General features: G+C 59.9%; 1 protein-coding gene across 1 annotated transcript in view; it reads right to left on the bottom strand.

Annotated features, from left to right (window-relative positions):
* PRDM16 (PR/SET domain 16) overlaps positions 1-25377 on the bottom strand; it is a 368424-nt gene that overhangs the window by 38431 nt on the left and 304616 nt on the right. Inside the window, exons 4-5 of the mRNA XM_064363712.1 lie at positions 11717-11851; positions 271-373 (exon numbers count right to left, since the gene is read on the bottom strand). Coding sequence (XP_064219782.1) covers positions 271-373; positions 11717-11851 — 238 coding nt within the window. The remainder of the gene's footprint in view (positions 1-270; positions 374-11716; positions 11852-25377) is intronic.

Genomic DNA, 25377 nt, shown 5'->3' with positions numbered 1-25377 from the left:
TCTGCCCCCTGCCCGAAGCCCTTCTTAAATTCTGGGTGCAGCTCCTATGCCCCAGGGAAGAGGAACAAGAGAGTCTTTATTTAGGTTGAGCCTTTGTGGGGGTGGGCAATTTCTACAAAAAACAGGGACAGCCAGCAGTTGGGGCCGCCTGGCCCTCATTAGGTGGCATGAGGGGATGAGAGGCCCTGGGTCCTCCCAGGCTTCTGCTCCTCTCCCGGGTGGGCTGGGGGCTTCCAGGGACTGAGGCCGGGTTCGGGGAAGGGGTCTTACCGTCCAAGCTGGGCGGCACCGTGCCCATCGGGTAGACGCCTTCCTTCACGTGCACCAGCAGCTCCTCACCTGGCTCGATGTCCTTGATGACTTTATAGTGAATCTAGGAAGCAGAGACCAGAGGGCAAGGCTGAGTGTGGTTCGTGGGTGTCTGGACAGCTCTCAGTGCACGCTCAGCCCTCACGCTGCGGAAGCAGCTCGGCCTGCACTCGGTTTTCCTCTAGTTGCCACCAAGAGGGTCCCCTCTGGAACTTTCACAGAGTCTGCGCAGAAGGAGATGCATCCCCATTTTAATTTGCTTTATCCGGATATTGATATTGATAAAGGGGGTGGCAAACTGAACAGGAAGGATCCCCGTCAAAGTTCCCAGCTGGGGGCGTCCTGGGGGCTTCCACCAGGAGCCCACCTGGGTGGATTCTCAAGTTTCTTTTGTTCAATTTTGTGTATGTAAGCGAGATACCCTTTGCTGGTGGGGGGTGGGGGAGGGGGAGCTTGGGGTGTGGAGTGAATTCGGTTGTTTCTGAAAGTGGCCATGAGCTGAACCCTGGCCTGTGGGTCAGGACATGGGCCTGCGGCTCTCCCGGGAGCAAGGAAGGCACGCACCAGGATGTCTGGGTGGGCAGGACCGTGTGCCCACTGTCAGCTTGGCGCCTTTTGGTTGACCCCACAGGGGGAGTTGGGGATGGAGGACACCCTTGAGAATGGGGGGGGGCTCAGGTAGACTCTGCAGCCTGGTCAAGCCCTGGGGGCTCCATTTGGAGCTCTGCTCACTGAGCAGAGCTGCTGGGGCCGGTCACCGAGACTTGCCAGGGGCCTCCTGAAAAGAGGAGGTTGTCTTGGGGGTGTGGAAGCCGTGGTCAAGATGAAGAAAACTAGCAGTTCAGAAAGGGGAGGCCGGGTCATCTGAGGCCTGGGCCAGGTCACGGGCCAGGCAGCCAGCGCCAGGGACCCTGCGTCCTCGGTCTGGGAATGTGTGGCGGTAGGTGGATTTCTCTCAGGGGCATCTCAGAAACATGCGGGTGTCTGAGACTCTCTTCTGATCACAGTAACTGGGGGGCTCCCAAGGGCCTGCAGGCCTGGCTGGGGAGAGGCCCAAGGGAAATCCACCTGCCCCTCAGAGACCTGGGGCTGAGGCTTCTCCAGGAAAACAGGATGCATCTAGACTCAGAAAGGGAAGCGCTCTCAGGGGTGGAGGGGACATGGCCGTCCTTGTGGGGACTCTCCTGTCCCCACTGATCAGCCCATGTCAGGCCAGGCTCTCTAACAGCTGGCCCTGGCTGGGGTCTGTGGCTGGACACGGCCAGGCACCCCAGAGACGGGGATGGGCATGGGTCCTGCATGCTCCTCCCCCTGCCCCCCACATTTGCGGATTTCACTACATTCTGCCCGTCCCAGCTTAATCCAGAATGACACCAAGGAACTCTCAAAAGGACACACAGAAGCCACAGCATGCCTGTGACACACACTGGCTGTTACCCCCAAGGCACCCAGACAGGAGCTGCACGCCGGAGAACCCACAGGCACAGTCTCGCTCAGGAGTGTGGGAAGTTCTTATGACAGAGTCAGGTAAGGTGCTAAAATCGCGAGGAGATGCGGAAGTGGAGAGAGGCTGCCTGTGCTAACTTCTCTAATCAAACCCATGGTCATTAGGATGCCAGTGTTGTATCATCGTATATAAAAAAAATCATAAGTGGCTGAATGACTGTTTCCTTTCTAAAAAGAAACTTGAGCCACTGCATTTGAAAATCGGACCCTAGGTGGGCAATGAGAAGTGGCAGCTGGGACAGAGCCGGGGTGACCCTCTGAGAGGTACCATGGGTGGCATCATAGTAAAGGCAGGCTGCTGCCACCTGCACCCACCAGTGGAGGCAGCAGGGGCTGCTGAGTTAGTGCCTGGCCTGCTGACGTCCCTGGGACAGGTGGCCTTGCCTGGGCCCTGGGCTGGAGAGAGGATGGTCAGCGGTGGAGGCTTCTCGAGGGTTCCCGTAAGAGGGCAGTGTGGACCCTGGCCGCCGGCCCCTTGGCTCCACTCCAGGCCGAGCTCCTACCCCCCCAGCATCGAGGGTCACGACGTGAGACCAGGGGCATCCTCCCGCAGTCCCGCTGCTAGGCTCTGCTCCAGTGGGGCACAGAGGACTGGTGGGTGGGCGGGGGCTGGGCGAGGCCCTCCTGGATCCTCCACCTGGCCCCTCGGAGAGCTTCTGGGTCTCCAGGGACCCCCACTCCCACCCCATCCGTTCTCTGAAGGCCACATGCTCTCCCGGGACACCGACCTAACTCCAGTGGTGAAGGCCACCCCAACTCCCTTCTCTACACCCCATCAACCCAGGACAGCCAGATCTCCTGGGATTCCCCCCACCCCCCACCCAAGGGTGCTGGTCCTCCAGGGATCCCCCACCCTAGTTCCAAGGATGTCAGGCCTCCCTCCTCCACCTCTTCCCCCAATCTGAGGGTCCCTGGGCCCTGGAGGTCCCCTGGGCCCCCACCCTGGCTCCGAGGGCACCAGACCTGCCAGGGGACCTCCCCTCCAGCTCGGACACCACCCTGGAGCCGCCGCAGCTGCAGGGCCTAGTGTGCTGGGCTGCAGGCGCCCCCTCCCTGGCCCAGGACCCACAGGAGGAGGGTGCATGGCCGGGCGCGTGCCAGGGCACAGGGTGAGGCCTGCGCCTCGGCCAGGGGACTTTGAGCCGCAGTTGGAATTAATCACTATTAGTGTTGATCTTGAGGCCTGAGGCGGGGTGGGTGGGGGTGGGTGGGGGAGGGTGGGTGTCCCCGACCTGCCTCCACCTGGCTGTGGGTCAGAGGTGAGCAGGAATCTGGGCAAACTTTTCCAGACTCGCAGGCCCGCCCTTGCCAGCGGCTCGGAGGTGCACACAAAAGCCGGCTGCGTTTTACAGCCCGTCCCCGGTGCCACAAAGGCCTTATCAGCCAGACGTGCCGAGAACGCGGCTGTTCCCGGTCAGCGGGGTCAGGCGGCTTCCCGAGACAAAGGCAGCGGCGGTGGGAACCGGGCGGGGGTCTGCGGACCCAGCCTGGGCGGGCTCCTGGCTGAGGGCGTCACACACGGCGCATTTACTGGAGCGTGGGCCCTTCCTGCAGGGCCTGTCATGAATTACGGCGGCAGCTCCCTAAACATTCCTGCGGCTGCTCCAAATCCGCCCTTCCTCGTGCGACCCACCCGAGGCCGTGCTAAGTCAGCTTGGTGGGTGAAGTTTGTTCAAGCAAAAAGCAGGCTTGCAGTTTCTGAGAGCCTTTAGCCCCCAGCGGCCGCCCCAGGGAGGGCGCCCGGCCCGGGAGAGGAAGAAGAACGGTGTATTTGCTTAAGCGCCAGGCTGGAAGCATCCCTGCCTTTTTATAAACACTTGCGTCCGCTGCGCTGCTGCAGCCGTGCCTGAGTCCCCGGGTTGTGCTGCACGGGTGGGGCTGGGATTTTCTCTTTGGTTTAAGAATCCGAGAGGGTGGGAACCCTCTTCACAACAGCTGAGTTTACTAGCGCCAATAAATGTCTGCTCCAAACGGCTTTAAAAAATAATGATGGCAAACAGACTTGATCTGAAGTTAAGTCCTTGTTTCAACACTTCAGGTTCTCTTTGTAACAACAATGGCTTCACTGAGCCTGGGCGAGCAACACGAAACGCAGGTCCTCGCGACGGGAACTGGATTCCGCGTGACCCTGCCTATTTGCTCCCTCTTTTATCACCTTCCAGACACAAAGAGGCGGCTTCTGGTAGGTAAATGGAGTTCTGGGAAAAATAAATGGCCACGTTCTCAACAGAAGGCAGAGAAATTGCTGAGAGAAGCCTGGAGCCAGCCCCGGCCACGTTCGTTCAGACGGAGCCTTTTATGAAAATTAGTATCATTGCTCCCAACGATATTCTCGACGACACAGGCATCGTGCAGATGTGCCCCGGCTGCCGGCTTCGGGACGCCTTCTCCCTGCAAGTCTTAAGTGCATTTTTAAAAACATCAAATCAACTCACAAGAAAAGAGACGACTTTTGAGTGTGAAGCCCTAAGTGCTACGGTTTTCATTCCCACTTAATCGTGGAATTTAACAATATAAATAGACCAAAAACTCCACGCAGATTCCACCAGGTGGGACGCCCTGGACTCCGGACTAAAAGGCAGTGGCTGAATCCCAGCGGCGGCCGTTCCTTTTCTCTCCTTCCTGGAATCACTGATTTTTTTCCAGCAATTGGACTTTTGGGCATTCTTGCCTCTCTTTTTTGACCAGAAACTTTAAAGGGATGCTGGAATAGGATCAGTGAACTCTCCTTCCATGTGCTCATCATAAACAACTCAATCGCTCACACTCCGGACTTCAGAATTTAACTGCGCCTGAGCTGGTGAAGGCTTTGGGGTGCTGTGTGAGAGGCTTTTCTCACAAACAATGAGAAAGCAGCCAGTGGAATTTGAATTCTTCTAAAATCGTTTCCAAAAAGCACATTCCCCTGGTGGCCCCGTCTGCCTCTCACCTGTCCTTGGGAGAGAGGGTTGTCCCTGGCATTTGGGTTTTAGCTCTCGGGACTCCACCCCCACAGGCGGCTGGGTCTCAGTGCGGACTCCTGGCTTCATTTTAACTCCTTGCTGTCCCCACGCACTGTGATCCCCCGAGCCGCAAGGCTGGCCCAGGAGCTGAGAACGTAGTGATGAAGAAATAACCCTAGTCGATGCCCTAAGCGCCAGCAGGGGCAGCGTCCGGATTGGCAGCGCCGGGGTTTGGGCAGAGGTCTCCTTCTCCACCCTGTGTGCACGCCTGTGTTCGGGAGCCTGCCTCGGGCCGGCTTCGCTTCCCGGCTTCCTCCGTGCTGAGCGGAGCAAGGGGACCACAGCCGGGCTCTGGGACTCGCAGACAGTCCATCCTCTGGCCGAGCGAGGAAAAGCCCGCTGGAGTCCCGGGCTTGGCCACGTTCTTCTCCTGCACGTGGCTGAAACATTTTTATCCAGCCTAAGTTCTGTTACTGTGTTGTGTGAGAGACCCAGACATGAAATAAAACTCTGTGTACACTTATCCATTTCTTAGTTGTGTGGCTTGGATCTGGATTATAAAAAGACAAATGATGGGTCTGCAGTTAAATTACCTTGATCATTCTTAAACAGCCTCTTCTAGTAAAGGGAACCTGTGATGAGCAGGATCGGAATATACAAATCCCGACAGCTGGTCTGCCTAGGGGTTCAGGCGGCACAGCTGAATTTAAACCTTGTTCTCCACCAACAAGAGGATCGGTTTGTTCCAAAAGGGGCCTCGGAAAATGGGAATCGAAGTAACTTGCATATAATTTGGAAGTCTTTTGTGAGCTGGTTATGAAATGCCGAAAGGAGCGCCCTGCCCTCCTCCTTCCCATTTCAAGGGGGGAAACTGTGTCTGAGGGTTGGAGGCTCCTGTGTGCCCTGACCAAATTCACAAAAATATGATTTTTAATTAAAAAAATTGTGAGGATGGCCAGGGGCGATTTCTCACGCCTGTATCCCAGCACTTCTGGAGGCTGAGGCGGGCGGATCACCTGAGGTTAGGAGTTCGAAATCAGCCTGACAAACATCACCCCGTCTCTACTAAAAAATTCAAAATTAGCCAAGTGTGGTGGTGGGCGCCTGTAGTCCCAGCTACTTGAGAGGCTGAGGTAGGAGAATTGCTTGAACCCAGAAGCAGAAGTTGGAATGAGCTGAGATCGTGCCATTGCACGCCAGCCTGGGCAACAAGAGCGAAACTCTGTATAAAAGTGTGAGAGATAAAAGCAAAGAGAGTATGGACAAGTCTGGGGTAGGGGCAGAACAAGGCAATGGCTGTCGGGTGCCCTCTGTTTAAAATCCCACCCCTGACAGGGCACAGGCCCAGACGGAAACGCAGGACCCGGGTCGGAGCCCAGAACAGCAAAGCAAAAGAAAAATGCCCTCCACCGACCCGGGAGGCTCCGGCTTCTCAGGAACAGCCAGCGCGGACTCTCGTCCACCCACGGTGCTGCCCGGCCACCGACGGGCACTCTTCTAAGACAATGACTTCGCGGACGGAACATGCTCAGCTCCGCTGCGGGCACCGGGGTCCCTGCTCTGTCCCTGGAAGGCACTGGGGTTTCAGGGTTTCCCTGATGTCCAGGCAGCCCCTGGGCATTGTGCAGATTGGGGCTGCTTTTCTCAAGTAGGGGGTACTGCAGGTTGCTCGAGAGTCCCACAGCTGTTCCGAGGTACGCTGGGGGCCTGAACCCCTGAGTCCTGCTCCCCAACATTCGTGTTTGTCCTCAGCCCCGTGCCCCGCCACCCTCAGCCCTGTCCCCCGCCACCCTCAGCCCGGTCCCCCGCCACCCTCAGCCCCGTCCCCCGCCACCCTCAGCCCTGTCCCCCGCCACCCTCAGCCCGGTCCCCCGCCACCCTCAGTCCCGTCCCCCGCCACCCTCAGCCCTGTCCCCCGCCACCCTCAGCCCGGTCCCCCGCCACCCTCAGCCCGGTCCCCCGCCACCCTCAGCCCGGTCCCCCGCCACCCTCAGCCCCGTCCCCCGCCATCCTTAGCCCGGTCCCCCGCCACTCTCAGCCCCGTCCCCCGCCACCCTCAGCCCCACTAGCCAGTTGACATCCCACCACCAATATTCTTGCCCTATTGAGGCAACGTGAGAAAAAAAACCCAAAAAGCAAAAAGCGCCGCACTGCCGTCGTCCTCTCCGGCCTTCCGGCCTCCTGTGGGCACTTCATCACCAAGCTCAGGTTTTCTTTCTTGATGTTAAAACAAATTCAGGAACTGCCCCGTCTGTGTCTTCTGCAACATTTCAAACCGACTCATTTGTTCATAATTACAGGAGAAAGCACCACCCAGGGGTGATCTGAGCATCTTGAATTTTGCAGAAACAAAAGGCCGAGTGGAGGGTGGTGGAGGGTGGGGGGCCGCACCCCAGAGCGCTCGGGGATTCGAGGGCCTCCTGTGTCTCCCTTCACGCTCAGACGTGGCGGCGGGTCACAGGCCCCCTCGACAACTGCTGCCTTACCTCCCTTGCAATCGACTACCCCGAAAGTCCCAGGGGAAAGGCACGGCCCCCAGCTGTGTGCGGGGACACTGTGCTCCCAGGAGAGAGCCCGTGCAGCCGCAGGAGCAGCAGGACGCTTGGCGTGGGAAGCGGCCAGTGTGCCCTTGGCTGTGGTCTGAGGCCTCTTCGTGCCACTGGAAAACCGGAAGTCACCTTTCGGGTAACAGGGCCGGGCCCAGGAGCAAATTCATGGCCCAGTGTGGCCTCTGCCTCTGCAGGGCTCCCCCATGAGCCATGAGGAGGGCTGGGATGGGCCCGGTCACCTCTCAAGAGGTCCCCCAGGGCCAGGAGGGGAATCTCACTGCTAGATGAGAATGTGATGGGGCCCACGAGCCGCAGCCCCATGCCATGGGGGTGACTCTTGTCTGTGGCGAGGACGGTCCAGCTCCCACAGGGCCTGGGATGGGGAGGGGCAGGACGCCGTGCCCGCCCTGCCCAGGAAGGAGGCTGCTGGGACCTCCACGCCTCCCTCAGCTCAGCCCGTCCTGCCTCTAAGTGAGGTGCCGGGAGGCGGCAGGGCAGCAGGAAGCCTCCGGGAAGGTGCTGGCCGGCTGCCGATCCTTTCCAAGCCCCAGGCCCACCTGTTCTCAAGCCCCTGTCCGCTGCCTCTCCCCAGTGCTGCAGAGGAGCACTTGGCCCGCCCTCTTCTCTACAGGGCAGGTATCTTGGGGCATGTCAGGGGATGCTGGGGACAGGGCCACGTGATCTGAGCAGGCTTCTGAGCAGCCAGAATGGGTCCTGGCCAGTCAGAACCGGGCCTGTGGGTGCTGCACCATCCAGCTGAGCGGGCACCCCGGAGCACCCCAAGGCATGAGCTAGAGTGCCAGCCCACTGCACAGAACTATGAGAGACGTGGGGGTAGCGTCCGCCCCCAGACCCCATCTGACTGCACAGCACCCCGCATCCAGCGAAGGCCAGGAGGAGCCTGGGATGGGCCGAGGGAGCTATGTGACTCCCCAGCCTCCAAAGTGCCCCTGAAGTGTGGGTCTCACCCCAAGGACACAGGCCCACCCTGGAGGCCCCGGAGTCTGCCTATGTCCTGCTGCTACTAGCAGGAGACTCGCGGGAAAGCCCAGCCTGGGTCCCCGTCTGGATATTGATGGACCTGAGTTTTCGGTTCACAGCAGCCTCTCTCCTCTGCCCGGAAGGAGGGGTCATCTTTTCTGGGGAGCTGCGGCTTCCAGAACTTTCTCTTTAGGATGTTTAGACCCTCTTCTGCCCCAGTCTCCTTGGGCTAAGATCATGTCTTGAACTTCAAAATGACGGTCCTGCGTTTCTGACTGAAGTACTTTCCTTGCTGAAAACCATTTGGCAAACTCGACATTGTTCAGATACGGCTCCTTCCCTTCTGTGTCTGAGCTGTTAGAGGTAGGGTGTGTGTGCAGCTTGCAAGAGAGAGACAGAGAGAGAGAGAGAGAGAGAGAGAGAGGGAGCACTCGCGAGGGAGAAGCAGAGGCAGGGAGGAAGATCGTTCACTTGCGTGTCTGCGTGTGAGGGCACGTGGTGTCTGTAAGTGCTGGGAAATCCCGGTGGAACTCTTGGGATGGTGGGAATCTGAGAAAGGGCATTAATATCATGTAACATTTCCTCCTCAAAGAGAAGCTTCTAAAAAATCTTGGTTTTATTAATATTTCAGGGCAGTTTTTATTTTAGCTCCACACGGGGTCAAATAGGTTGCTTTGCGGGAAGCCACGTTCCTATGGTCAAGGCCAGGGAATGGACATGCTTTCTGCTGAGGCCGTGAGGCTGTCCAGCGAGGGAACAAGCATTTACAAACGATTATTGACAAAGGATTATAGGAAAACCAGACTGCTGATTGAAATCCACTCTACCCCTTTCAAAAAGGCATTGATAAAAGTCATCTCATATGAGACTCTGGGTTTCTGAGAGAAGTTTTTCATACTTTTAGTGCTTAAATCTTATTACTAATCAAAGGAAAACACATCCAACACAATGCTCATTTTCCTTTGATAACTGAAGTTCACCTTTGAGATCTCGGGATGAGAAGCTGCCAACCCAGCCCCTCGCTCCCCGCGCCTGGGCGGCCAGTCTCCCCGCTGCCTCTGACCTCTGGCCAGCTCCTGCTTTCCCGGGCATTTCCCGGCATTCCAGCCACGTGGCTGACCCAGCTCAGAGGTGCACCTTTGCGGGGACATGGGCAGGAACGTCGGTTGCACCGTGACACCGACGTCACCTGCTGTGGTGCATACGAGGGGTGTTCTCAGGAGCAGCGGGTCTCACGGGAGGGCTGAGGGGTTGGAGGTGCCGGAGTGGAGGAACTCCTCTCTGCTTTGGGCCATGTTGGTGCTGCATTTGCTTAGATATGCATTTCAAGTTCCCTCTCGGTTTGTGGCTTTAATAATTCAGCCTATGGACCTAAAACAGAGAGAATGAATCCCTTGAGGCGGAGGTGGAGAGAGACCTCCATCAGGTCAGAAGGTACCCGAAGGAGTTTTGACATTGCCTGTGGTTTGGGTAATAGAGCCAAGTGTGTTTCTGACTCTGGGGCGGAGCTTTGGAAGGAGATAATGGCAGGGTAGAGGGAGGGAACGGAGCGGGGCTCAGGATCATTCTTCGGTCCTGGCAGGAAGGATTTCTGCCCCCTGGTCCTGGCTATGGAAAAACGGTTGGCTGCAAAGCAGTCCATTCCATTTGGACCTCATGTGTGGCTAAAAGGAAAGCTACCCTGAAATATTAACAATGAAATGAGTTTTTTTTTTTAAAGACAGGCTTCTCTTTGAGAAGATTATACATCTGTTTGTTTTTAAAAAAGCTAGACGCATAAAGATACCCACTTCGCTGCGTAAGTTTAGTTCAAATGTTCTAATAAACATTTATTTCCTAAATAAAAAGATCTGGGTCCTCTGTGACTGCCGTATGCATCTCACAAAAGCCCAGCCGCGGCTCAGCCCCTCGGTGCCCCGGCCCCTCGGCTCCCCCACAGATGACCAAGGACGCACACTCTCTGCAACTCTGAGCCCCAGAAGGGGACGGGCAGACCGTCCTCCTGTGTGCCTCAAGCCTAATTCTCCTTCACTCCAACTTCGCTTTCATCTGGAAGAAGGAAACTATTTTTTTAAGTTCTGTTCTTATGGTTGTGATTATTCTTTTGCTTCATCTCTGTATTTTTTTTCTTGCAATCAGAAAAAGTTATTTCAAACATTTTTGGTTCTAACTGAAGGCCATCGAAGTCCTAGAAACAGAGCAGATTCCTGTCCCCATCCGAACGAGCTTGTCCAGCGGAGCGACTGCGTGGTGGAGACAGCCCCACAGCCAAGGGGACGGCAGACGAGGCCCTGGCAGCCGGCCGGGGCCTGCGGGACCTCCCTGGAGTTTGCTGTCTGCATTTCTTAAAGCAAAATTGCTTCTCTAAAGCCAAGAGCCTTGAACCACTTTTAATGGCTTGTCCAGGCTAGGCGGGAATGTGTCATTATGTGGTCTTCACGAACATTTTTTATAGTCATGGGATCCTTTTTTTTTTTTTCGCTAATGAAATCTCATGTACAACCCCAAGATATTATAGGAAAAACCAGACTGCTGTAACAGAAGGAGCCAGGGACCCCAGGCACCCCGAGGAACACATTGCGTTGAGAATGCAGGGCGGGAGTGCCACCCAGGGGGTCTGGCTCCAGAGGGAGAAGAGTCTCCAGGGGCCACTCGGAAACTTGAAATCGAGAAATCCACAAAGCGACATCCAGCACTGGGGACATGGGGCCTTCTGGAGTGGAAAGAGACTCCGTACCTTCTTCCTGATCAGCCTGTGGGTCCAGACGCCTGTTCTGGTGGTGGTGTGGACAAGCTGTGGAGCTCAAGGGATCCAGGGAGCTTGGGGGGTCCTGAGTTCTGGGGTGGTGGGGACAGAGGTGGAGGCATCTCTCGGCCCTGGTTCGCTGCTCGTAGCACAGGGACTCTGTACCGAAAAGGCCAATGCCTTCAGCAGGCTGGTCAGGCTGCGACAGAGGTCCCGGTGTCTCTAGGAGGCCCCTGAGTGGCTGCCCATTGGCTGGTGCTGACTCTTCGGAGAATTTGGTTCAACAGAGCCATTTAGATGGATTCTTGCAGTGACGGTTCCTGCTCTATGCCTCTCTTGTCCCACGGGCAGCGCCATTTGCAGGAAGTGTGAACCCTGGGGTCCGGGGTCCTTCCTGCTTCGTTGCTCCTCTCCACCCGAACCACCATCCTCGGGTTCAGGAGCTGCTGGCCTCGGGCAGGGGCCCTGAGCAAGACTCCGATGGAACCCCTCCTGGGGTGAGTCAGCTCCCCAGAAGTCAGTGCTGGCCGAGCACCAAACAGCCACCCAACCATGGGCCAGGGCTTGGCAGATGTCTCCAAAGAGGCTCAGACAACCCTCACCTCGGCACCTCCGCCAATCTCAGTGCCATGTCCGCAGGGACAATTCCACGGGCAGGAGCCCCGTCACGAGCTCGGACCTACCTGCTCACTGATCTGGCACATGGTGACGTTCTGATCGTCGCAGGAGCATGCCACGCGGATGTACTTGAGCCAGCTGCCGGCCCCCGCCGGACCCGCCTCCACGCAGAACCTCTCACTGCCCAGGTCTTCGGAGCTCTGCTGGGAGGAAAGCGAAGCAGGAGTCAGAGGTGGCCTGTGTGCTGCAGTCTGCACACTGCCTCTGCCCGCCAGAAACCCGGCTGCCTGGGCTCGAGTAGGAAGGCGAGTCGGTGACCAGACCGGAGCCCACCCTCCGGGCATCAGTGGGCTCCTGGCCCACCCAGCCTGCCCATCCGTGCCCGGGAGTCTCCAGGAGCCCAGCACAAAGGCACGGATGGCCTTTTCTTTTCTCACCGAGTGGATCACTGCCCTGGCCTGGCGATAAAATGAGCCTCCAGAGTTGCTCCCCACCCCTGCAGCAAAGCTGTCCTGCGTGTGAGAAGGCAGAGGCAGCTGTGTCTGGGAGTGGAGCCCTCTGCGAAGGCCCTGGGGCGCTGGGCTGGAGAGACGCGTGTCTGAAGGGAAGGTGCTGCTGGGTGTGCCTGTGCGTGTGTGCGGTGCTCAGGGCAGCCTGCACACACTCTGAGACTGAGAAGAGCATCTGGCTTCCGTAAGGCTGGAGAGTTTCAGTTTGACACCCAGCAGCGTGCAGGCACCTAGCTGTTCTCACCACACCCGCAAAGTCACACGCGCACCGAATTGGCTTTACTTTGTTGTCACTGTTGCCACTGAACGGGCAGAGCGGCAACCCTAGGGCTTGTTTTCTTCATTTGCTGTTACCCCTACTCCTCTGAGGACCACTGATGAGGAGACCTGACCTGATGTCCACTGTGGAGAGAGGGCGTCCCCTCGACCAGCCTGACCGTGGGTGGCGGCTGCAGGACCCCTGGGCTCCCCTGCTCTGGCCAGTGGCAACCCTGGGTTCGGAATCCCAACCAGCAGCATCTTGAGCAAGCTTTCCGGGCAGCCCAGCCCAGACAGGGCAGGAGGGAGGGCAGGGGGGAGGGTGGGGGGAGGGTAGGGGGGAGGGCAGGGGGCAGGGGCTGGGGCCACACCACACTCAGGTCCTGAAAGTAGAAAGGCTGTGTCTGTGTGGGCAGGTGTGCCCTTGAGCAGTTGTGTCTGGGTGGGCAGCTGTGTCCTTGGGTGAGTCTGTCCTGCTCGGCAGGTGGGTCAGGGTAGGCATATGTGTCCTGGGAGGCAGGTGTGTCCTTGAGCAGATGTGTCCTGCTGGACAGGTGTGTCTTTGGACAGGTATGTCCTGGTGGGCAGGTGTGTCCTGGTGGGCAGGTGTGCCCTTGAGCAGGTGTGTTTTGCTGGACAGGTGTGTCCTTGAGCAGGTGTGTCCTGGTGGACAGGTGTGTCCTTGAGCAGGTGTGTCCTGGTGGGCAGGTGTGTCCTTGAGCAGGTGTGTCCTGGTGGGCAGATGTGTCCTGGTGAGCAGGTGTGTCCTTGTGGGCAGGTGTGTCCTTAGGCAGGTGTGTCCTGGTGGGCAGGTGTGTCCTGCTGGACAGGTGTGTCCTGGTGGGCAGGTGTGTCCTTGGGCAGGTGTGTCCTTGAGCAGGTGTGTCCTGGTGGGCAAGTGTGTCCTGGTGGCAGGTGTGTCCTTGGGCAGGTGTGTCCTGCTGGACAGGTGTGTCCTGGTGGGCAGGTGTGTCCTGGTGGCAGGTGTGTCCTTGAGCAGGTGTGTCCTGGTGGGCAGGTGTGTCCTTGGGCAGGTGTGTCCTGGTGGGCAGGTGTGTCCTTGGGCAGGTGTGTCCTGGTGGGCAGGTGTGTCCTTGGGCAGGTGTGTCCTGGTGAGCAGGTGTGTCCTGGTGGGCAGGTGTGTCCTTGGGCAGGTGTGTCCTGGTGGGCAGGTGTGTCCTTGGGCAGGTGTGTCCTGGTGGGCAGGTGTGTCCTTGGGCAGGTGTGTCCTGGTGGGCAGGTGTGTCCTTGGGCAGGTGTGTCCTGGTGGGCAGGTGTGTCCTGATGGACAGGTGTGTCTTTGGACAGGTGAGTCCTTGGGCAGCTGTGTCTGGGTGGGCAGGAGTCAGAAGGACCCAGGAAAGTCAGAATGGGACAGTGACCTGTCCAGGTGGAAACAATGGACGCTGACTCTGGGTTCCACGGCCTCCTATTCCCTGGAGTTCTCCTGACTGCTCCACTGTGGACTCTAGGACCTGGCAAAGGGGAGCAGTCGTCCACTTGAGGTCGGGGGCCGCCCTCTTCTGACCAGAGAGTCGGGTGCTTTGTGAACAGTTCAGGCATTCCCCAGGCATCCACAGGCACCTCCTCAATGACCAAGGGCCTGAGAGTCCACGAGGAAATGGAGGTTTCAGGAGGCAGCTGCTTAGCTCAGGGTGCACAGAAGCTGCTGTGGAGTCCGCCTCTGCATCTTCACCCCATCAGCTCCGAAACCACGCCCCTCCTAGGGCCCACGGGAGCTGCTGTGGCAGCCCCGTCCTCTAAGTGACAAGTCTCTGAGCAGATATGCTTGGGCCAAGCTCTGTTGGACACCCTGCAGGCTAATCTGGAAAGAGGCTGTGAGCTGAGGGGTCTCAGTCCTGAGACTTTTTGCTTTTGGGGGACTTTATCATTCGTGCCAGAGCAAAACGAAATGGGCCTAATTCTGAAAGAGAGATGGACCAGAGAGAGCCGGGGGAGTCAGGGAAGGTGGAGAAAGGCGCGGATGCGCGGGATGGAAAGAGACAGGCGAGGAGCCCGCCGGGGCGCAGGAGCCTCTGGCCCAGCCTCTGTCCTCAGCTGCCAGCATCCAGGCCCTCAGGAGGCCGGGGCCAAGCACATCCACTCCCGTGCAGAGGCTCCTGTGATCCCAGTGCCTGACCCTCAGATGCTCCGCAGGCACCTTCCTGGGTTCCCAGCCATCTCAGGCCTGGTGCTGGAGTTCTTCTTTTGAACAGTTCAGTGTCAGCACTAAGCAATGGGGAGGCGCATGGCCCGCCCCGGGCTCTGTGCATGGCGTTCCATCTTCTCCTGAGACTTCAGGGACAAGTTGGCTCCCAGAGTGCAGCAGAGACAGGGAGAGGGCCTCCAGTCTCTTTCCTGTTCCGCTCGCTCTCGGTCTCCCTGCTGACACCCACCACCAAGCTGGGGTTCCCGACTAAGGGTTCCCAGAGGTGCCGGGTGAGGGAGATTGGGGTGCAGGGTGGGAGGTTGGCCAGGGTGGAGGGGCGTGCTCCTGGGGTCCCCGTGCTCCCTATCACACACAGCTATGCCCACCCCTGGGGTCCTTCTGGCTTCATCCAGGGCGGTGGGAGAGTCACTCAAAGCCTGTCTGATTTTGGAGATGGCAGCAGCAGAAATGCTCCCAACCTCATGCGCTGGCTGCTGTGGGCTCCATCAATCCAGTGACTGTGACTGAGTGACCAGGTCCCTTCTTTGCCCGGGGTCGCCATGAGTCCTGTCCACTTGGAACTGTGGATGGGCCTGTGTCTAGAGGGAATGTAGGTCCAAGAAGCATAACCAGGCTGGAGGCTGGCGCCCGAGGAGAATGTTGGCAGCGGGGGGAGGGGACATTCAAAATGCAAACGACGGCTTAGTAGGAGCACAGCTGGCCACATGGGGCTGGCAGCATCCTTGCCCCGTCCCCAGGCCATGGGTCCGCCTCCCCATCGAGGCCTGCAGATGTCACAGCACATCACACACAGTGCCCGAGGGCCGAGGGCTGGCGCTCACCCAGGGTGGGTGGTGCCCTCCCACCTGGGATCTGGACTTTTGTCCTCAGAGCTGGAGCACCTGGGTCGCAGCACCACACTGGTGTAGCCAGGAGTAACTGCTCCTGAGTACATGCCCCTCGGAGCCCAGCAACCAGCTGATGGGGCTCAGGCCACTGCCTGAGAGGCAGGTCTCACCCCTAATGCACCCAAGACACGGGCTCAGCCAACACCTTCCCCTGCTCTGGGACCTGGCTGGTTTGAGCCTCGCTTTGGCAGGGAGTCTGCGGCTGCGGTGCTGTTCAGGACTCAGGGCAGATTCCCAGGGAGACCTCCTCTGTGTTACCAACTTCAGCAGCAATAGCTCCGCCCTCGGCAGGATGGCTAATCCTCCTGGATATCTGAAGTCCGGTCCCTAAAGGGGCTGCCTGAACGTTCCTCACCTTGTCCAAGGAGGTCACTGCCTGTCTTGCCCAAATCCAGGACCAGCCCAACCCAAGAAGCACAGACTCAGTAGCCTGCCCCACTGCACCCGTCTCTTGCCAGGACGAGGTGGCAGGGGCATGGCACGGGAGGGAGGAGGCCGCCAGGGGCTGGCGGTCCCTGGAGGGGCTTCTTACCCCCTAGGGTGTAGACCCACCAGCCCCACATGGCAAGGTCCCTCCCCAGGCACAAAGGGCTCCCAGGGTCCCCTCACCTCCCGCTGCGCATCAGGACACCGCTGGAAAGGCCTGGCAAGCCAGAGCTGTGGTCTGCAGCCCTCTGCCTGAGGAGGCAGCCCTGCCTTCTTCCTCTCCCCCAGGGAGGGAGTGAGGCTGGGCTGGCCAAGACCCACGTGCCCCGGTCTGCCCCACCACTGGTCGGGTCCAGGCTGGAGCTCGCTATGGGGCGGGGGACCCACAGTCCCTGTGTGGTTGGTGGCCTGGGTGCCAGTCTCTCCCTCTGTCTCCCTGCTCTGCTTCTCTCTGCCTCTGTATCTCTTCCTCTCTGTGTGGGTCTCTCCTCATATATGGCACAGGCACTGGGGGGAAGGTAAATGGCACTGTGAGTGACCACATCCATCACACAGGCTTCTCCTGGGGTCTGGCTATTGACTCAAGAATGTTGGCCTCGGCCGGCTGCGGTGGCTCACGCTTATAATCCTAGCACTTTGGGAGGCTGAGGTAGGTGGCTTACCTGAGGTTGAGTTCAAGACCAGCCTGGCCAACATGGGGAAATCCCATCTCTACTAAAAAGACAGAAGTTAGCTGGGCATAGTGGCGTGTAGCTGCCCGGGAGACTGAGGCAAGAGAATTGCTCATACCTGGGAGGCAGAGGCTGCAGTGAGCCGAGATCGCACCACTGCACTCCAGCCTGGGCGACAAAGTGACAGACTCTGTCTCAAAAAAAAAAAAAAAGTGTTGGCTTCACCTCAATTTCCAGGGCTTGGGGCCCATCTCCCCAAGAAATCCATAGAAAAACAATCCGTGACCCTGGCTGGCTGACCAACCACTATTTTAAGTGCTTCCAAGCACCTCGCCATCCAGGCATGCATATATGTGGGCGTGGGCGTGTGTATGTGTGTGCAGGTGTGTGGGTGCACCTGTGCATGCATGTATGTGTGTGTGTGTGTTCATGTATGTGTGCTTGTCCTGGGGGAAGGGGCCGAGGAGCCTTCGGTGAGCAGAAGGCCGAATCCAGCAAAAGGAGGAAATTGACGCGATGGCCATTTCCCTCTCAAAGCTGTGGATTCTGTGTTGTGGCAGAACTGCTGGATGAGAACCCTGGCCCTTCCACCCAGCCCCACGTGTGAGGCCACCGCGATGCCTGTGATCCGGCCACTGATGAGCCTGCAGGCCTAGGGACCCACCCGGTGCAGTCGGATGGCCCATCTCCAGGCACACACCACCGTGCTCTCGGGAGCAGCCCCCCATGGCGCTCGCAGGCAGCCTGTGTATCGTGGAACGCATGGAGCCACGGGGAATTGCTTTTGGGGGATAGGCCCTCCCTTCTAGTAATGCCCCCCTCACCTTGCAGAATAAGCCTCTCTTTTCCACACGATGGCCCTGCAGGTATTTACATGCAGCCTGAGTCCCAACCCCCCCATGCCAGGGTAAACATCCCTGCTCTCTCAAGCGTGTCTGAACAGGCACACAGCTGGCTTCTCTCCAGCATGGGACGGTGTTCTGGAGCCTCCGGTCTGTCCCTGTCCCTCTTGGGTGCAGAGGTCTGGAGATGGGAGGCAGCAACTCCCCTAGAGGTCCTGGTCCCGAGTTCGTGCCCAGGCTTTGCTGCTCTGCAGGTGGGGTCCCTTCTCTGGCCTGACAACCTCTCCTCCCTTGTCACTGTCACTTCCCAGGTATCAGGGCTCTGAATCAGTGATGGGTGCACTGCAAAGGGTGTGCCAGGAGGGAGTGCTCTGGGAGGGGTGTGTTAGGAGGGGGTGCATGGGGAGGCGGTGCGCTGGGAGGGCTGTGTTAGGAGAGGGTGTGTAGGGAGGGGTGTGTTGGGAGGGGGTGTGTAGGGAGGGGTGTGTAGTGTGTAGGGGGGTGCATTGGGAGGGGTGAGTAGGGAGGGGTGTGTAGGGAGGGGTGCGTTGGGAGGGGTGCGTTGGGAGGGGTGCGTTGGGAGGGGTGCGTTGGGAGGGGTGTGTTGGGAGGGGTGTGCCGGCAGGGGTGTGTAGGGAGAGGGTTCACCAGGAAGGGTGCCCTGGGAGGGGCCCGCCTGTGTCTGCTGTCACTCTCAGGTGTTGTGTCTCCCCTGAGATGCCTGACCACGTCTGGCTCCCTGTCCCAGCATGGGGGGTTCAGCCTCGGGGGAGCTGCTGGACCCATCCGGGACTCCTGAGTGAGGGAGCAGGTGGAGCAGGGGCTTGGGCAGAACTTCAGAAGCCGCTGCTTTTCTGCTTTTCTGTCTTGGATCACAGAAGTGCTCCTGAAGTGGCCCTAGGCCGTGGTTCTGGCTGGGCAGGTGGCGGCTGCAGGCCCAACACACCCCTCCCAACGCACCCTTCCCAACACACCCCTCTACACATCCCTCCCTACACACCCCTCCCAACACACCCCTCCCTACGCACCCTTCCCAACGCACTCCTCCCTACGCACCCCTCCCAACGTACCCCTCTCTACACACCCCTCCCAACGCACCCTTCCCAACGCACCCCTCCCTACACACCCCTCCCAACACACCCCTCCCAACGCACCCCTCCCAACACACCCCTCCCAATGCACCCCTCCCAACGCACCCCTCCCTACACACCCCTTCCAACGCACCCCTCCCAACGCACCCCTCCCAACGCCTTCTTGTGCCTGTGGTGTCTCTGATTCCAGAAAGGGCAGGTCCTGCTCCGACCGCTGCCGCCTCCTGCCGCCTTTCCTGCCCTCCCCAAGGTCTCTGCACACTCAGGGACACGCTTGGTGAGAGCCTTGCTGATCCCCAGGGGCTGCGAGGTGGGTGCTGTGAGGTGGTTGCTGTGAGGTGGGTGCTGTGCTGCTGTCCCGAAACTCATTTTGCAGAAGAGATGGAGGCCCTGGAGACACAGGGCCAGCTCCCAGCCCAGACTGCCAGACTCCAGAGCTGTGTCATGGCCGGGCTGTCCCATGTGCTCTCCAGAGCCCACTCAGGGACCAGAGGGAGGGCCCCTGCACCCTATTCCCGGAGCCGCAGGATTTCATGTGCTCTGGAACCCACAAAGCAGATTGGGTAGTCCCACTCCTGGTCCCTGCTTCCCCTGGAGTGAGACTTGCCAGCACCCACAAGGACAGAGAGAGGCCACCCCTCCCCAGCTTGGTGGCCCTCAGGCTGCCCAAGTTGCGTCTGACCGGGGACTTTCTGGGCTCTGGGTGCTCCTGGAGATCGGGGATCCGTGGAAGAAACGCCGGCAACGGGAACGCTCAGAGGTGTCAAAGGTCACAGGCAGGTGCTGCTGAACACACGCTCCTTGCTGTACCAGGTGGGGCCAGCGCCAAGGATCTGATGCCAAACGTGATGTCTCTGCCTGCCTTTCCAACCTGGGTGCCCGCTACATCCAGCCACGCCTGGGAGCTGGGCCTGTTTTGGTGGGAAGTCTTCCAGCCCTGACACCTCTGAGGCCCTCTGGGAGCCTCTTGGGGCAGCCTGAGTCCTGGGGTGTTCTCGATGGCACAGGAGGCCAGTACCCATCGGTGGGTAGACGAACGAACGGTCGCATGCACAGTGCTCACCCTGGGCTCTCTGCTCGCTTCTGTTCACACACGATCCATGAACTCAGGAGGGAGCCGCAGAGGGAAGGAGGTGGCCCAGCCTGGGTGTCTCGACATGGCCAGCGTTAGCAGGCAGTGGCCAGAGGGCTGCCTCTCTCCCCAGGTCTGGAATCCAGCACACTGCCTGAATGCCACCTAAAAGCCTGGCTTTGGGGCTGTTGGGGCTGAGCCTTGGGAGTCTTAGGTACCTCCAAAGGAAGCTGCCCTCCTGCCCACTCTCTCCCACCGCCGTCCCTGACAGCTCCCCGAGCTCATAAGTCAACCTCGTTAGAAATGCTGAGTTACAAGTGAAGTGAAGGAGCATTTCTCTTAACCTTTCCTTTCTTTACATATAATTTGAGGTTTCCTGCACTTCTTTCTAATTTGTGGGCTCTTTGCTGGGCTGGTCCTCCACGTTCAGTGGGCACGGCCAGCTGCCCGCCCTGTTCAGGGTGTGCATGCAGGCGGGCACGCTGTGGCATCCATAATCAGCTTGCCTAGTGGATTCCGAGCGTGTGGGGAGGAGCCGAGCCCTGGGACGCTGCCCCCTCAGTCCCGCGCCCTGCTGCTGCCACGCGGCTCCCCAGAAGCCCATGGTGTGGCGCCCACCTCTGACGGCCAGGAGGTGGCCGGAGCCGGGGAGAGGGTCTCCTCACCCTGACCCCCTTCTTTAAGGACCCATGAGCTGATTCGGAGCAGGAAGGCTCGGCTTTGAAGCCCTGTCCACAGCACATGCACACACGTGCACGCACACGGTGCTTACCGACGGGGGCCACCAGCGGCGCAAACAGAAAGCCCATTCTTGTCACAGAAGGAGGTGGGGAAAGGTGTTCTGGAAACACCTCAGCCTGGTGTGAACACAGAGCCTGGATGAGCTCATAAATTCCTGTCCTGATGCCCGTTAGGGGGCTGGGTGGTGATGGGACCCGGTGCTAACAGAAACGTGGCTGGTGGGATGGGGCCGCACCACTGCTGGGCGCACGGGAGGCCTGGTCCGAGCTCAGCAGGCCTGGGGCCCACCTGCTTAGGCTGAGAGGGAGGTGGGAAGAGAGGAAAGGAAGCAGGATGGGAGGGCGGGGTGGGGGAAGGAGAGGGGAGAGAGAGAGAGACTGCTGCTAGGAGCAACAGGCAACTCGGGGCAGCCATTCCTGCAAGATGGAAGCCAGCCTCTCTCCTAGGCTCACAGAGACAGAGCGCAAGGGAGCAAGGGGGGCTTGCTGGGACTTGTCCCTGGAAGAAGCTGGAGGTGGCTCTTAGCTCCCGCCTGACTGTGGTCTCACTGGATGGTTCTCAGGCAGTGGGCCGTGCTCGGGGAGGGCCAGGGTCCCAGGGTCTCAGAGAGCCCCAAGAGCATGGCCCGGAACTCGAACGTGGCAAGAGGATGCGCGTGTCCAGGTGGGACTCTGATGGCAGAGGAAGGCCCGGGGCACGTGCAGTCCACGCCTCGGGGGTCCTGCTCCTGCGTCAGTGCTGGGCAGATCTGACGAACACAATGCATTGGAAAAAGAGTCACCAAATTCCACACTTTATAGCCTCTTGGGGCCACAGACACCTTCGAAGATCTGATGAAAGCCACGGACTGGAAATCACAGACATTCAAATGCCACTGAAAGCCCAGAGGTGCACAGACCCTCTCTCCCCAAAAGCTCCAGATGCCCAGATGCCCTGCAGATGCTGGGGCTCACAGATTGACCATCTCCCCCAAAATGCCCAGGCCCTAGAGGCCATGGAACTCCAAGGGAACGCATGGCACTCGGCAGCCGGCCCACCGCCCAGGTCCCAGCACTCTGCCCCGTGCTGTGGGGTGTCCTCTGAGTTCCCGGGTCCCGGCGCTCTGTCCCGTGCTGTGGGGCTGTGGGGTGTCCTCTGAGTTCCCGGGTCCCGGCGCTCTGTCCCGTGCTGTGGGGTGTCCTCTGAGTTCCCGGGTCCCGGCGCTCTGCCCCGTGTTGTGGGGTGTCCTCTGAGTTCCCGGGTCCCGGCGCTCTGTCCCGTGCTGTGGGGTGTCCTCTGAGTTCCCGGGTCCCGGCGCTCTGTCCCGTGCTGTGGGGTGTCCTCTGAGTTCCCGGGTCCCGGCGCTCTGTCCCGTGCTGTGGGGTGTCCTCTGAGTTCCCGGGTCCCGGCGCTCTGCCCCGTGCTGTGGGGCTGTGGGGTGTCCTCTGAGTTCCCGGGTCCCGGCGCTCTGTCCCGTGCTGTGGGGTGTCCTCTGAGTTCCCGGGTCCCGGCGCTCTGCCCCGTGTTGTGGGGTGTCCTCTGAGTTCCCGGGTCCCGGCGCTCTGTCCCGTGCTGTGGGGTGTCCTCTGAGTTCCCGGGTCCCGGCGCTCTGCCCCGTGCTGTGGGGTGTCCTCTGAGTTCCCGGGTCCCGGCGCTCTGTCCCGTGCTGTGGGGTGTCCTCTGAGTTCCCGGGTCCCGGCGCTCTGTCCCGTGCTGTGGGGTGTCCTCTGAGTTCCCGGGTCCCGGCGCTCTGCCCCGTGCTGTGGGGCTGTGGGGTGTCCTCTGAGTTCCCGGGTCCCGGCGCTCTGTCCCGTGCTGTGGGGTGTCCTCTGAGTTCCCGGGTCCCGGCGCTCTGCCCCGTGCTGTGGGGTGTCCTCTGAGTTCCCGGGTCCCGGCGCTCTGCCCCGTGCTGTGGGGTGTCCTCTGAGTTCCCGGGTCCCAGCGCTCTGCCCCGTGCTGTGGGGTGTCCTCTGAGTTCCCGGGTCCCGGCGCTCTGCCCCGTGCTGTGGGGTGTCCTCTGAGTTCCCGGGTCCCGGCGCTCTGCCCCATGCTGTGGGGCTGTGGGGTGTCCTCTGAGTTCCCGGGTCCCGGCGCTCTGTCCCGTGCTGTGGGGTGTCCTCTGAGTTCCCGGGTCCCGGCGCTCTGCCCCGTGCTGTGGGGTGTCCTCTGAGTTCCCGGGTCCCGGCGCTCTGCCCCGTGCTGTGGGGTGTCCTCTGAGTTCCCGGGTCCCGGCGCTCTGCCCCGTGCTGTGGGGTGTCCTCTGAGTTCCCGGGTCCCGGCGCTCTGCCCCGTGCTGTGGGGTGTCCTCTGAGTTCCCGGGTCCCGGCGCTCTGCCCCGTGCTGTGGGGTGTCCTCTGAGTTCCCGGGTCTCGGCGCTCTGTCCCGTGCTGTGGGGTGTCCTCTGAGTTCCCGGGTCCCGGCGCTCTGCCCCGTGCCGTGGGGTTTCCTCTGAGTTCTCTCACTCCTTCGCTCCCTCCTCCCCTTCCTACTCCTATTTGCTTCCCTCTTTGGGTGGGGTCTCTACCTGGGTGGGGAGCAACCTCCCAGCAGCATCTATGAACATTGAGGAAAACGTTGGTTGAGACGAGGAAGCGAAGAGGAGTTTCCGCCTGACCGTGCACAGCACCTGAGCCCTCAAGGTCCCCTGGGGTGGGACTTACGCACCCTGATCTCACACCAATGGTGGGCAGGGCCACCCAAGTCTGGGCCTCGAGGCTGTGCCATGCCACCTGCCAGAGGGGTGGTCCCTGCCCCTTCCTACAGCCTGCACACAGCATGCCCCTGGCGTGTCCCCAAACATGGCCCTGCCACTGCTCCCCTAGCAGCATGGAGGTGTTGGGGTCTGGGCCTCCTCCCCTGGCATGTGGCTCGCCCATCGTGGCACGTCTGCGGTGTGGCTTGTCAGCCACGGGCTGCGGCCCTGACCATCAGAATTAAACAGTGTGGGTGCTTTAGACCCGCACTGCTGCCTCTGCAGTGAAATGCAGGAATGAGACACGGGCTCAGGCAAACACAGAATGCCTGGAGGTGATCAGCTGTGCGTGGGAGGGGCAGGGTGTGCGGGAACCTGAGGGCAGCAGCCCTTGGGGTGGACACAGTGGGGCGCGCCGTGTCCTGGGGGGAGTACCAGCAGGGTTTGGCGGCCCTCTCCTGCCAGGTGCTTAGGAGACGGGCTGCCGAGTCACACAGGCCCTCCCAGCCCCGATCTCCCACCGTCCTCATTGTGACAGTGTGCGCCTCCTGCTTCCTGCCTGGCTGCTCCTGCTCTTCAGAATGAGGCCTTCCCAGGGTCTTCCGATGAGCAAGAAGCACAGGCAGCTCTGGCCCTTTGGGAAGCCTTCAGTGGGGGCCTCAGGACCCCGAAGGGATGATCCAGTCCTCGTATTAAGCAGGAGAGGGCTACCCTGTGAACTGGCTGTGCCGTGCGCTCCGCCTTAAAGAAAAGAATGCCTCTGCCTCCGCTTGGAGGCTCCCCTTCCCCCGTCTGGAGGGTCTCAGGTGTGCACGGGCCCCAGGAGTGAGCCTACAGTCACACGGAAGGGCCTCAGGGGCCCCTGTCACAGACTCAGGCCAGCTGCTATGGGGGCTGCTGAGCAAGGTCAGGCGGGGGAGTCCTTGGGCCTTCCTCTAGGGGCCTGTGTGTCCAGGGAGCCTCGGTCTCTGCCACACGTGCTGGGAGCAGCTTAGGTATAAGACATTTTGACCCGAAAAGCTGTATATAAACTGTTTCTCCATAACGGGGATCCTGGTTCACAGATGTGTCATTTTTAAAGGCATCCTGCGCTACGGTCAAGTGGAATGCTCTTCACCAAGGGGTGACCCTAGGTCTTGTTGCTGGCTCTGCTGGCTTTGATTTGGGGACCCCAGAGCAGGGCAGAGAAGGTCCTTGTGTTGGTGAGGATGTGCAGGTTTTGGGGTGGGAGTCGAGGTAGCAGCATGAGAAGCCGGCCCTAGCTCCTGATGGTCAGCGGCTGGGGCCATGGGATCCAGCCCAGCCCTCCTGCGGGGTTTGCCTGGCGCTGGCCATTATACCATACTCCCCTCAGGAGGGCACCGGGACCTCCATGGAAGGTGCCAGTCACTTCTTTCCCACCCAGCAAGCCCCCAGGAGGACACTTAAGCAGGACAAGCTCCACCCAGAGCTCAAAGTGGAAGTAGCAACGTGTTTGGCTCTGGTTGGTTCCAGCTGGCTCTGGTTGGCTCTGGTTGGCTCTGATTGGCTCTGGATGGCTCCGGTTGGCTCTGGTTGGTTCTGGTTGGCTCTGGTTGGCTCTGGTTGGTTCTGGCTGGTTCTGGTTGGCTCTGGTTGGCTCCGGCTGGCTCTGGTTGGCTCTGTTTGGCTCCGGCTGGCTCTGGTTGGCTCTGGCTGGTTCTGGTTGGCTCTGCTTGGCTCTGGCTGGCTCTGGTGAACAACAGCAGCCAGGACAGGGTCTGTTCCTGGCTCCGTCCTCTTCCTGTGGATGCTGTCACGCAGGACGTCCCAGGCCAGCCTTGTGTCCCCATGGGGATGGTGGGGAGGGCAGCATGCGCCGGCTGGGCTCCTTCCCAGCTGCAATCCCTGCTGCCTTCCTTTCTCACTGAGGTGCAGACTGGAGTGGGTTTGCCATACCGGGCCAGGCTGCTATTCCCAGTGCCCAAACCCCACTCGCCCATCACCCCTGGGAGAGAAGTCCCGGGTCCCGAGTCCGTCCTGCCTGCAGGGAGGAACCCCGGGGTGAGTCGAGTCATCACACCAGGTTGACCAGGCCGGTCCTGTGGCCTTGCTGGGGCATTTTCCCTAAGAACAGAGATGGATTTCCATGGCTGTGTAGACGACTGGGCCAGAGTAAGGATGTGGGGCCTGAGGCAGAACCTGCTGAGAAAAGTCCGCAGCGACGGCCCAGGACCTGCCCGCCTCCCCTCCAGCCCCCTATCCCCTGAGGGGATGTCTGGAGTCACCATGGCATCCACTTGCCTGGATGTGGGTCTCCACAAAGACCCGCTGGGGCGAGGTCCTCACTGTCTCTCCAGGGCATGGCGATTTCTGACCTCAAGGAATTAGGGGCCCTAAGGAGACTCTAGGTGCGAACGCTCTGCCCAC

Source organism: Aotus nancymaae, unplaced genomic scaffold (assembly GCF_030222135.1).
Source record: "Aotus nancymaae isolate 86718 unplaced genomic scaffold, 86718_ANA_hifiasm-v0.15.2.pri h1tg000053l, whole genome shotgun sequence".
In the NCBI taxonomy this organism is placed as follows: domain Eukaryota; kingdom Metazoa; phylum Chordata; class Mammalia; order Primates; family Aotidae; genus Aotus; species Aotus nancymaae.
This window is presented reverse-complemented; position numbering and strand designations above follow the sequence as displayed.